The sequence below is a fragment of the Scomber japonicus genome, chromosome 13, assembly GCF_027409825.1.
Source record: "Scomber japonicus isolate fScoJap1 chromosome 13, fScoJap1.pri, whole genome shotgun sequence".
NCBI classification, from domain to species: Eukaryota; Metazoa; Chordata; class Actinopteri; order Scombriformes; family Scombridae; genus Scomber; species Scomber japonicus.
Genome location: NC_070590.1, coordinates 14,561,540 through 14,574,676, shown reverse-complemented (window position 1 = coordinate 14,574,676; position 13,137 = coordinate 14,561,540). Strand labels below are relative to the sequence as shown.

General features: G+C 38.8%; 1 protein-coding gene and 1 non-coding gene across 2 annotated transcripts; one reads left to right on the top strand and one right to left on the bottom strand.

The window, feature by feature from the left end:
- The first annotated feature begins 3,858 nt into the window (after nt 1-3,858).
- Nucleotides 3,859-9,234, top strand: vtnb (vitronectin b). Its single transcript, XM_053331357.1, has 8 exons — nt 3,859-4,035; nt 5,652-5,768; nt 5,905-6,114; nt 6,548-6,687; nt 6,811-6,967; nt 8,007-8,165; nt 8,305-8,688; nt 8,855-9,234. The coding sequence occupies exons 1-8, from the start codon at nt 3,972-3,974 to the stop codon at nt 8,989-8,991; spliced, it is 1,368 nt and encodes a 455-aa protein (XP_053187332.1). The 5' UTR covers nt 3,859-3,971; the 3' UTR covers nt 8,992-9,234.
- Nucleotides 9,235-11,564: 2,330 nt separating this feature from the next.
- trnat-agu (transfer RNA threonine (anticodon AGU)) lies at nt 11,565-11,638 on the bottom strand. The gene has a single exon. It is a non-coding gene; the product is annotated as a tRNA-Thr (tRNA).
- Between the last annotated feature and the right edge of the window lie 1,499 nt (nt 11,639-13,137).

The window sequence follows — 13,137 nt, the reverse complement described above, 5'->3', positions numbered from 1 at the left end:
AACCAGTGAGGTAATGGGACTAATATGCTGCAATTTACTCTTTATATCTGTGGTAGCATATCAAACATTAACTTGACACCAAAGAGATCACAATCCTTGACAGAGAGGGAGATGAGGCTATTGGGAAAGAGGGGGGTTGATACATGGGGAGAGAGATAGTCAAACAATAGAAAGCTTTATCATCTAAAGGAGCAGTGCTCTGTCATATTTAACCAAAGGTCAGGTGCTGTGCATGTGCCAGCTGAACTGGAAGGAGTTGATAGGCGGCCACAAGATACGCTTCAAGGTCTACAAAAGCTGGCAATTTTTTGCAGGTTACAACCTGGAGTCAAGGCACACTTAGACATTTTTGAATATATGCTTATTTTCTGTCAAATCAGAGGAAAGTAAGCAATCTGGTTCTGTCCAAATACAACAGAATTTGCTGCCAACACCTTTACAGTTCATACAAAATCCTTTACACCTTTACAGTTCATACAAAAACCAAAGTGGGATTAAATTACACTTAGTTACCAGTCTTGTATTATGTAATCACCAGTCTACGCTGGTTATTTAGCAAAAGTTTAAAGCCAGTCCAGCACGTTACCTCCATTTAGAAGGCTAATTGATTTTTTCACACTTCAATTCAGATGTAACATTTAGACGTGGCTTTTTATTATCACTTAACAAAGTCAAGGAAGGGTACAGTTTTTGATGGTAAACTAGGCTAGGCCACTTTCTGTAGCATTAATTTAACACACCTATGAGAGCTGTATCAATGTTCTTGTCTCACTCACTGCCAGAAATAAAAAGTGTATTTCCCAAGTTGTTAAACTATTGCTGGAAGACTACAAGCAGAAATCAGACATCTATATTTTTCTACATGTTTTATTATTTTTGCTAAACTATCCCAAAGTTACTTGGGATTTTTGCAAAACCTTGACAATTAAATAATAGGACGATAAATGTCTTTTTTTCAAATGTTTTCTATTTCTACATGCCTTACAGCTACAATTTGACAATATGGCAAATATATAGTTTGTCATTTCAGCTGAGTTAACCACAGTTTTCTTCCTGTATACTGAACTTATAAGGTATTGAGCTTCAAAGTTCTAGCATCTTCTGTGTTAAATGGTGATAATCAAAATATCAGCTCCCACACATGTGATTTAAGAACTTGATGTTTTAATAAATCAGCAACCAATAAGAAACAACATGCAAACAGTGAACAACTATTCTTAATCTATTCTCAGTAACATAATAAAGTATTTTATGATCTTACACAACACAAGCACTGCATTGATTTATAATTAACTAATTCCCAAACTTCATTTGAAAGATAAGCCAAGGAATATCCTCAATTAAGTCATAAAACACACACAGCGTCATCTATATTAAATCCAGGACAAGTGCTTATATCATAGAAACCTTGTTGCTGTATGTCATTCACTCTGTATTTCAAGCACGTTTCAGTCATGTGATGCATTTAAAATGCATTAATAAGAAGCTCTTTTATTTGAACACAGGTAGTTATTTCTGTAATTTAATGAAGTTTGTTTTTATTTTTACTGTTTAATGTTATTGATAAGATGTGCAAATGCCCAGAATAGATGTAACTACCACACCTCAGCATTTTACTGCTCAAATAGGGATAATCAAGCTGTTTACAGCAGACTAGTTACTTTACTGACTTTTTAAATGCTCAGATTGAACACTGAGACTGAGCTCCATGCTGCATTTGTGCAGATTTTATGACTGACCGTGATACAGTGCTCCGCCTGTAATGTAAAGCTCAAAGTCATTGTGTCCTGAAAAGCAGCCAAGAATAAGCCATGGGCTTGGCAGCTAATTTGTTTATTGGCTGGACTTCTGACATAAAAAGGGATAAAAGTTTAAAAGTGATGTATAAATAAACCTTAGCGGAGCAAAGTTCATTTATGGAAAGAAGATGCACATAAAATCTTTTTAAAGAGCTGACTTGCAGAACTCTAAAATGACAGATCATTTTGTTGGGCTGTAATGATTTGTTCTTCATTCAGGTTGTGATGTTTAACTTTCTAAATTAAATGCTGTAAAGCTGTCAGTCACACCCACACAACCAGATTTTCCAGCCACACCAAATGTGCTCCATCATACATATTGATTTAATAACCAAATATGAACTTAAAACCATTATGGATTTCAGCTTTAAGGGTGGGTTGTATTAAAATTAACTTTACAACAAATAAACCTGGCCGAATTACACTTTATTTAGAATTTAACAACACAGCTCAGTTTCAGTTTAATTTGATCATTTTAAGTCAAATAAACACTGAGGAGCAGAACTTTTGCACACCTGTAGATTGTCAGGTGTGATCTCCTGCATGCTGTCTTCTTCACTTACAGTTAAAAAAGATGTATTGGGAACATTTCAGATTACACAGATCCTCATTGGGTTATTTTACAAGACAAAAGGAAAGACCACCTTAAACAAGTTGATTAACCTACAACAATCCTATAAACACTAATTTACCTGAACTTCCTCCTTGTTGTTGCATCTCACTAAAATCTAATTGTAATCAGTGTAAACTCCAGGAGGATGTTTCCTGCTACAGGCCTTTCAAACAGGTCTCATATCAGGTCATTGAGATTACTCAACTAGAGGAAAAAAATAAAACAAACTGTTGCCTAAAACTGTTGCTTCAAAGGCTCAAAATAAATGGGCAGCATGAGTTACATTATAATAATCAGAGTGATACTATAATATTGTAAAGTAATTTCAAGTGAAAATTAAAAACTGAACAGGATTGTATGATTGTATGTGTAAAGAGGCACTAAAGCACAGAATAACAAAAAGGTGAAGCGTCCAGTCCAGCCTTGACTTTGTGGATTATATAGCTCATCATTCATCAGACATTTCTACTTTTTCAGTATGTTCCTCTAACAAAACTTGTATAATATCCTAAATATGAATCCACTGTGTTGAGAGCAAAAGTCCATAATGTGTCCTCACCATGTGTCACAAAAGTCAAATAACTTTTTAGATGGCACAGACTACTTTGGAAACTACAGGGTGTAGATGTAAGATAAAAAAACAACTTTCTCTGTAAGAGAGGCATTTTGTTTCCCTACAGAGATCTTTCAATGTTTAACAGATATATATGCGTCATGTGGCAGACTGATGAGGAAGTAGTAATGTCACTTTAATCTGGCCCCAGCTTTCCGCTTGGTGGTGATGTGCTGCTTTCAGCCTCAAGTGTCTCTCTGTGAATCCAATCATAAATTTCTGAAAGGCAATCTCATGTTGGTCATAATCCAAAATAATCTCCACAGACATAAAATGACCTCATCCTCATTTTCCTGTTGTTGTTGGGTTTTTTTAATAATGATGCCACTGTAGTGATCAAGGCTAAATTTGGGAGATTGTATTGAGTTTACTTTAGGATTGTTTTTTTTACACCAAAAATCAATATAGGAAAAAACGACTGTCCTGGTTACACAATGTTTGAGGTCACATACCCATTCCCTCTGTCCCCCATTCACTTTACCAGGAGTCTAACCTCCATATGTTGCATATGATTGATATGTTTCTATTAAAGTACACACATGTTTGCAGTTTCTGGTCTATGTGTAATTTTACATTTCTGCCAAATTCCCATTAAGAAATAGTCATCTATAGAAGCCATTAATGTAAAGAGTAATTTATCCCCAATTAACTAATTTGGAGCATTACTGTGTAAAGTCTGGCCTGAAAGAGCCAGACAGATTATGTTCATGTTGTGATGATGTTTGTGGAACAGAGATCACAGTTTAATGATTATCACAGCTGAGCGTTGACCAATCAGAGGAGCAGACGTCCAGGGGGTCAACAGCTTCTGAAAAATATCTATTGATCATCTGCACCAAAGTGGGCCATACAAACTGACCGTGGGTCACAAGAAACAACAGGCAGAGAAGTGCACAGTTCTCTCTTAGTTTGTGGTGTAAAAGTGTTATATTTTCTGTGAGTCAACATGAAGCCAGCAGTAGTTCTGCTGGGCCTCATCCTGCTGCTGGACGTTGCCTTCGCTGCAGAGGGTAAGTCTTCCAGATTTTTCCATAGCTCAAACTTTATCTTTATGTTGGAAATATACAGGCACTCTGAATGCAAGTATAGTCAGTCAATTTTAAAAGAAAAAAGAAATGTCATTTTTTTCTTCTAGAGACATAAAATCATAATACCATCACAGTTAGGGATGCAACTAATTACCATTTTCATCATTGATTAATCAGACTATTTTCTCAATTAATAATTTTGCCATACTTTCCAAAACTTTTTTTTTCCAAAACTTTTTTTTAAAACTTCTCAGAGCCTGCGGTTTCTCACCAACAGTCTAAAATATAACGATTTTTCATTTACAAAGAAAAGCAGCAAATTGTCACACGTGAGAAACTGGAACCAGAGAATTTTTGGCAATTTTGCCTGAAAAATTACAGAACGATTGATCAGTTATCAAAATTGTTGCCAATTACTTTCCTATCAATCGAGTAATCGATTCATTGATTAATTGTTGCAGTACAAAGGCATATAAAATAAATTACTATATTACTAGAACATATTGTAAAATATGCCAATCAAGTGCTCTTGAAGTACTGGACAATTGAAGGACCAGTTTTTGCCATATATCTGAATATAAGAAAACTATGTGACATTGTAGTTTGTAATTTACACACACACACACACACACACAGTGACGTGCGGTCAGGGGAGGCAGGTGAGGCCGTGCCTCACCTGTTATCATGGAAAAAGACTTAAAAATGAAAAAAATAATAAATGGTTATATTTGTCCAGTGATTTGCACTATAACGTTATTTTCTATCTAACTTTACCAGTTTCGGATTATTTTTAATTCAAAATCGCTGAATTTTCAGATGTACTGATCAAACACTGAAAAGAGACGCGCAGTGAGGCAGCAGCGAGGCGAGCCTCACCATGGATTGCGCAATGACTCGGTTTACTGCGCTGGCATGCTATGCAGTGAGACAGTACAGCTGTACAGCTGTCTCTCTGTATGTCGCTATTAACATGTTCAAACACTTTTACTATATGAACTAAATTTCCATAGTTTAGATGATGATATAATGTACAGTGTTTGTAGCGTGTTTCGTGTGCTGAGCAGCATAAAACGGCTGCAAAAAGTCACTAAGTGAGGCACGCAGTTCTCCGGCCTCATGGCAGGGGGCGCTCCTGATCCCAGTGATTCTTATTACGACTCATTAGCTGCAGAATAAGTGACAGTAAACTACAACTCATACAGTCTATGCTACAACTACAGTGAGCTAGTCGGCAAGTAAAGTAAGTAAGATAAGTAAGTAAAGGTAAGACCATAATAACGTTTTTTAAATTAAATGTGGTTTTTTTGTGTGCTACAGTTTGTATGTGTAAAGAAAGCTGATATGAGATTTTAAACATAACCTGTTAACTGCTGCCAATCAAATGGTGATTAAGCTACTCTGTAGGGTTCATATGTTTGTAAATCTGATTGTGATGAAGTCAGTGCCTCACCAGACATGAACCTCACCGCACGTCACTGACACACACACACACACACACACACACATTCACATGACATGCACTAAATTATAAAGTCTAACTGAGTCTGCCTGAGATCACTGCATCTCATTTCTCACTGAATCAAACTGCATCTCCACAGAGTCCTGTGTGGGTCGCTGTGGCTCCTTCGACACTCAGAAAAAATGTCAGTGTGACTCCATGTGTGTGTACTATGGAAGCTGCTGTGGGGACTTTGACACCATCTGCCCTAAAAAAAGTCAGTACCACTACCGTTTCACCAAGTAAACAATTTCTATTTGGATACATTGTTATTTTCTTCTTTTGGTCTACTCATTTTTACAAAAGATAGAAACATCTTCATATGATAAAACTGTCTTCTGTTCTGCCGTCAGCTAGTCGTGGTGATACCTTCGGGCAGCCCGAAGACTTAACAACAGCAACACCGACTTTCAACACTGTTCCAGTAACTGCCACAGCCCCCTCTCCAATATCTACCACACATGGTCCCACTCCACATGTAGATCCTGACGCAGCCCATTGCAGTGGGAGGCCTTTTGATGCTATCCTGCAGCTGAAGAATGGATCAATCTATGCATTCAGAGGTAAATCTGTACATTCAACACTGTTTCTGTTTAACAAGTGCCATCTCCCAAGTGTGATGATTAATGGGAGAGGAAGGAAGACAAAGCAAAGTTCTGATGATGATAAGTTGTAAGATGTCAAAAGCCAAAAAGGTTGTAAACTACTGGTTTCATTTTTAACAATGTGTTGTATTTTAAAAGCTTATTGTATTGTCCATTGTCTCAAATCTTCATCTGAAAAGTAACTAATAAAGTCAAATAAGTACAATATTTTCCTCTGAAATGTAGGAGAGTAAAATTAAAATAAAGTGCCTCAAATGTATACTTAAGTACACTACTTACTACTAAATAAGTAATTTAGTGGTTACTTTCCACCACTGGATACTGATTCAGTGTTTCATTATGGGAGATAACATTGATGTTGTAACAGTCATCGCCTGCTTTTTCCTTCCAGGTGAATATTTTTTTGAGCTGGATGACAAAGCCATACTTCCTGGTTACCCCAAACTCATTAAGGATGTATGGGGAATCTCTGGGCCAATCGATGCTGCATTCACACGCATCAACTGCCAAGGAAAAACCTACATCTTTAAGGTTGTCATTTCTATATGGAAGAGTGCAATCCAAATCCAAAACTTGCTATTTTTAGTGGTTAAAAACGTATCAGTAATTATGTCTTAACTGACTGCTTTGGGTTTTGGTGTTATTCTCTCTCAGGGGAACAAGTACTGGAGGTTTGAGGGTGATGTCTTGGATGAGAATTATCCACGGAACATCTCAGTCGGCTTTAATGGCATACCAGACGACATTGATGCTGCATTTGCCATACCAGCACCGAGCCACAGGGGCAAAGAGAAAGTGTACTTTTTTAAAGGTATTTTTGTTGTAATGCGTCATATTTTTCAGTCTTTAAAATAACCTTGCACACAGTGCGGACAGTGATGAGTTTTGATTGTGATACTGAAAAGGAATAAGCAACTAAAGACCAGGAATGAATGACTGCAGTAAAGCAGTGTTTGGATCATGACCCTTTAAAATGAAATAACTTGACTTGCACATGTGTATGAGTTACACGCAATTTAACAAAAGATAGACGTTTCCTTCTCGGATTGTTTTATTTTAATTGTTTTAACTCTTGTTATCTTGTTATGGCCGCTCATGCTTGTTCTGTGACCCTCTCTTTCCTTGTCTCATTATTCAGCATTTCATACTAAAGAGAGTGAGGTGAACTAGATAAGGACTAGATATGGACACATATACTTTCAAGCATGAAACATAAATGAACAAATTTTAACAAGGTGGAGTAGTCAGAGGGATGGAGTGGCCAAATCTGATATTTGCATAGTTATAGGTTGTAAAAAACAAAAAGAAAAAAAGAGTGACGAACATAAATTGTTGTTCTGGTACACGACATGCCGAAAGTTGACGTCTTATATGCAGAAACACAGCAGATGAAAGTAAATGTCTGGTTGATGACAAGAAATGTTTTTATTAATTTAGGTATTGCATTCACATTTTTTGCTCACATGTAATTTGAAATATTACATAATATTTCAAATTACGTAACCGTTAGTTGCTTTCCACATATATTAGTTAGACAAATGAAGCATTTACCCTAATAACAAGGCAGGTTAAGCTACATTTTAGTGGTTTTAGGGAATGTACTGGTGCAGCAACAAGTCTGGGACAACCTACAATACATTTTTGACTAGTGTCCATGGTGTTTTCAAATTATAACACATGTAGCACATGAACACAATGCGGCATTAGACAGTATGACAGTGAGCCAGTACACATAATACCAACACCCTGAAACTGATGCAGCTAAACGGATCGGATCCATCATTAGTTTTTTCTTCTGTGGCTTGTCAAAATGTCCAAAAAACCCTGAATGTGTTTGTTTCATATTTCAGGGGACAAGTATTACCAGTATGAGTTTAGGCACCAGCCCTCCCATGAGGAGTGTGTCCGCATGAGCAGGTCCTCACCGTCTGTGCTGTTCACGCGATACACTGACCTCTACTGTGATCAGACATGGGAGGATTTCTTCACAGAGCTCTTTGGAGGCTCCAGTAAGGCTCAGCTGTGTTTGTGTGCATTTACTTGTGTGACATCTCTAATCACTTACTTCTTCTTTTTCACACAATCTGCATGAACAGCACCAATGCACGGATAAGAGTCTCTTTTTCTACTTCCTTCCTCCTCATTTAGTCAGCAGTGAGGACACAAGCCCTGGTTTCATCAGTAAGGACTGGTTGGGCCTCAGGCCCCCTGTAGATGCAGCCATGGTGGGACGTGTCTACCTCAGTCCCAAGGCGACGAAAGCCCCTCCTCCTCCTCCTGCGAGGCGGCGCAGCAATCGGAGGAAGAGCAGCAAGAGCAGCAAGAGGCGTGGACAGAGGAGAAGACAGAGTCGTCATGCTCTGTTTGATTATTTGTGGGGTTATGATGATATGTTGGGTCTTGGTGACTTGTTTGACTACAATGACTACAATGACTACAGCGACTACAGCCACCACAGCGACACAACTGACAAGATCACCACACAGGAGACCCAGAGCACTCCTGTTCAAAATGTGTACTTTTTCAAGAGAGGTATGAATATACAGAGTTATGTGGTATCTCTAAGTCAGGTTCACCTAATGACACAAAACTGAAAACTGAAACTAAATGAAAATTACAAGAATGAAACCAATTCTCTTTAAGCTTCCTCCTTTAACACCTTTTGGTTTGTCTGTTTCTTTTCTTTTTATGGTTGCAGATAAATACTACAGAGTGGATTTGAAGGCAAAACGTGTGGACTTCGCCAACCCTGCTTACCCACGATCCATTGCAAAATACTGGCTTGGCTGCGAGAATGAAGAGACACCGGATACATCACGAGCAGAGAAAAGATAAACAACCTCCTTGAATCAGTGGTTCTGAGTGAAGGAAGATAAACTTGCTCTACAGTTCATTTTAAGTACAACTCTTTGTAACAAGTCTCTAAATAATTAGAATATGAACTGATAATAAAACTAGCTCCTGGTGTTTTTGCAAGCATTCAGTGCATGATTAATAGCAAGAGTGTCCATTGTATATTTAGGTTATTAGGCTGAAATTCTGCATGATTTAATAATAAAAAAATTGACATTATAGTTTCATCTGGGTATTTCAGGACTCACACACACCCCATGACTAATAGATTCCCTGGCTTTTAATCCTAGTCTTATTCATCACAACACAAACCTCTATTTACCCTGAACCTAAACCTAATCCTAACTTTAACAATAAATGCTTTGTAACAGTAAGTGAAAGTGAAGACAGTGCAACATGTATCATGTGTGTCTCTACAAGAAGATTATTGCACTGGAAAAAGTGCACTGAAATTTGCATTAGTCGTACAATAATTTTGATTTTTTACACATTTTCAATAAATGACTTGTTCAGCTGGTTGCAATTAGTAGCCTCAACACTAGATATCACTAAATCCTACACACCAGTCCTTTGAACAAATGCTAATACTTACATGCAAACAGCTGGAGCAAACAGTAAAGTTTAAATACAGCTAAGACTGTAGAGGAAAAACTGAGACTGATGAAAGATTAGTCTGATAACCTGACAAGTCGGGAGGCCAAAACCGATCGTGGCCTTTCTTCTGACACTATTCTGATCTTAATCTTTCTTTTTCATGGGGCCTGAGCAGAGTATTTCTGGCACGACTCATGAAGAAGGAAAGATGACTAAAGGGGTCGAGACTCCAGCAGCACTTTCTGTTTAGTGTTACATTCAGACCCTGATGGAGCCACAAGCTGAAAGGTGTAGGTCTCATGATAAAGTTGCTCTTAAGACTACAAGTACTGCTGGAGTCTTGACCCCTTTTTTCATGTGGCTGTAGACCTTTTTTTCTTTATCTGTTCAAATTTGAGGCAGTTGTGTGTTAAGGATTTCTGTAATCAAAAGCATTTTAGTGAAATTCAGGGTGAATTCTTTGTCAATGTTATCTGATATTATTATCTGCTGTATACAAGCGGATAATAATATCAGATAACATTGCATACAATCACTGTCATAAGTCTTTAGGAGGGAGACTGAAGATCATCTTGGAGTGAGGGAAGGGAAAAATATGCTGATACAGTATGGATATGTAGAGAATAAATACAAGATAAACAGCACATGAAGGTGAGAAGCAAAGTAATAAGACAGCAAGAATAGCAGAAATTAATGAAGAAAATGAACTGAGTATATATCTTGAATAATTAATGAGAGAACACACTACTACACACTAATCTTTGAATGGATCCTGTAGGTATGATCTCTTCAGTCTGTCCTCTGGGAGAGGTGCGCCCTCTGCTGGAAAGATTTCATACAAACCATCTCCACTCATCCACTGTACATAATAGCACCATATCATTTTATTGCAACAGTATCATAAAAGCTGTGATAAGTGATCACAGTGACTTTTAATTGTTTATAATATAAAACCATGCTATTATACTCAGTTATGGGACATTTTGACCTTCAAATATCTCTCATTTTGGATCCATAGTAGTAGTTTAAAAAGTAGTTAAAGCACTGCCGTAAAAGTAGTGGTTTGGTCCCCCTGACTGATGTATTATTAATTGATAAGCATTTTACTTTTGTAGCTGCTGGAGTTGGAGCCAGTTAGCTAGTTTAATCCAACCATTCCAACCTAGGGGTCAGGCCCCTCCAAAGGGTCACCAGGGAGGAGATGGAAGAAAGGGAAGAAAAAACTAAGTTCTTATACACAACTCTGAAATATTGGATCATTTGAACATTTATTGAAATGAGACAGATGTTTAGAAGGAACAATCACTTTGGTGGAGCTGTTAACAACTCACATAAAGTAACTAAAGCTGTCAAATATGTCGTGCTGTAGAAAGTATAGGTAGCTAATATTTCCCTCTGAAAGTGGAGTGGAATTAAGTAGCATCAAATGGAAATACTCAGGCACAAGTAGTTTGAGTTAGTGTGCTTAGTTAGCATACTACCCACCACTGCTCAGGAGTGTTGCTTTTACAAACGAGTGATTTTTAATGAACATTTAACATTTGTCTCACCGACGCTCAGTAAGTGAACGTGTTGCTACTGTTTCTTTGTGTTGCCTAGAGCTGTAGAGAACGACATTTGATTGGCCGATCCACGTTCGAAACCGAATGTAATGTCGAAAAAAAGAATGCCGCTGTCATGGCAACCAGTTCTATTTTCTTGACCGTGTACAAACCACAAACGTCAGATCTCAACATCAGCCGTGTCACTGTGTTACAGGCTACTGTACGACTATAAGCAGTGTAAAGTCACTGATACAAAACGATGTGTATGTAGCGAAGTCGCTTCCGGTTTCCTGTATAACGAATCTTTTTTTCTTGATGGCAGGGATTTAATCTCGCTACCGTTTAGTTTTGCAAGTCACATGTTTTAAAATGAGCTCATTTCTGTATGCTGACCAGTTCTGTGTTGAACTAGCAAAAAGGCACCGCTGGGATTCGAACCCAGGATCTCCTGTTTACTAGACAGGCGCTTTAACCAACTAAGCCACGGCGCCACGTGACGAGGAGCGAGGCAGTAGACGTTATGAATGAAACTGGCACAGATTCAGTATATAATAGTCTTTTATTTGTTATGATAAGGTAATGCTATGTGTAAATAAAAATATAATATTTGTATCGTCTTCATTTTAATTCACATGATCACATATTTCCCATATGACATTATCACTATAAATATTATAGCCTATGAAAAAACTATTTACACTAAACATGTCGTTGTATCAGTTAACTCAAGAGGTAATCAATCATTGCCGCAGAAATGTCCAAATCTGTGATATTGAAGTCGCCCAGCTCGTGAAAGGAAAGGTCGGGCATGTCGTCCATGGACCCGCTCATGCTGGAGAAGCTCTGGTGGTCCAGCTGATCCTGAACGCTCTGCTTTGGTGCTGTGTGACCGACTGCAGCACAGTGGCTGCCCACAGGCTGAGATCCATGTCCATCACCAAGGAAAGCCTCGAAGTCCTCTGTTATTTCCCACTCGCTGAACCCGCTGGCCTGAAACGTATCGTGACAGTGATCAGTGAAGTCCAGGGTTTGGTGGTAATAGTCTTGAGGAACTCCTGGGAGTTGGCAGGATGAAGCCTGGTCGGCTGTGACAGGAGATGTAATTGCCGGCAGGGACGTGGCAGTGGTATGGCTCTCCAAAATGGCTGAGAGTCTGGTGGACTGGGGTAAACTTGGAGCAGGGTATCCGGGTGGAGACGGGGGGCTTGGACTAGGCAGGAAAGCAGGAGCCAGCTGGAGGAATGGTGGACTCGTTGGAGTGTAGGTGAACTGCGGGTGAAGGTAGTCTGTGGAGGCTTTGGGAAGCTCTCTGGCTGACTTCTTGCTCTTGAAATAACGTGCGCGTCGATTCTGAAACCAGACCTGAATTTTAGACTCTGGTAGACCAGTTATAGAGGCGAGGGACTCCTTCATTTTAATGTCCGGGTACTGTGTGACAGAGAAGACCCTCTCCAACTCACACAGCTGCGCCTTGCTGAAAGTCGTGCGCTTCCGGCGACGCAGAGTGTCCTGGCGAGTCCTGTAAGGAGCATCATGATGCACTGCAAGGAGAGGACAAAATAACTGGTCAGTCATTGGCACAGATCTCTATTCAGCCTCTTTAACACATAGTGACTATGGAGGACAGGAATCTGGATATTGATTAATATGCAACCAAATCAACGAATTCTAGGTTATGAATCACCAAATTCCACAAGAAACTAAAATGAAAGACATCACACTGTACAGTTATCTTAGTTGTGTCACTCACCTCTGCTTACGTCCTTTGCGTAATCATCGTTGTTGTTATCCAGACGTGCAGCGGGCCAGTAATGTCCCGAGTAAAATGCGTTCATCTTGGAAACATCAGTGCCAGTAAAGTTTAATCCGGATGCCATTGTTCAAGTCTGTCTGTCCGAGATGCGTCTCTTCGACACTGGTGAACAAGTGGCAGTCTGAAGGTTTTTATACTTTGCTTGACAGACACAATCCCCCCTCCCGCCCATTGGAT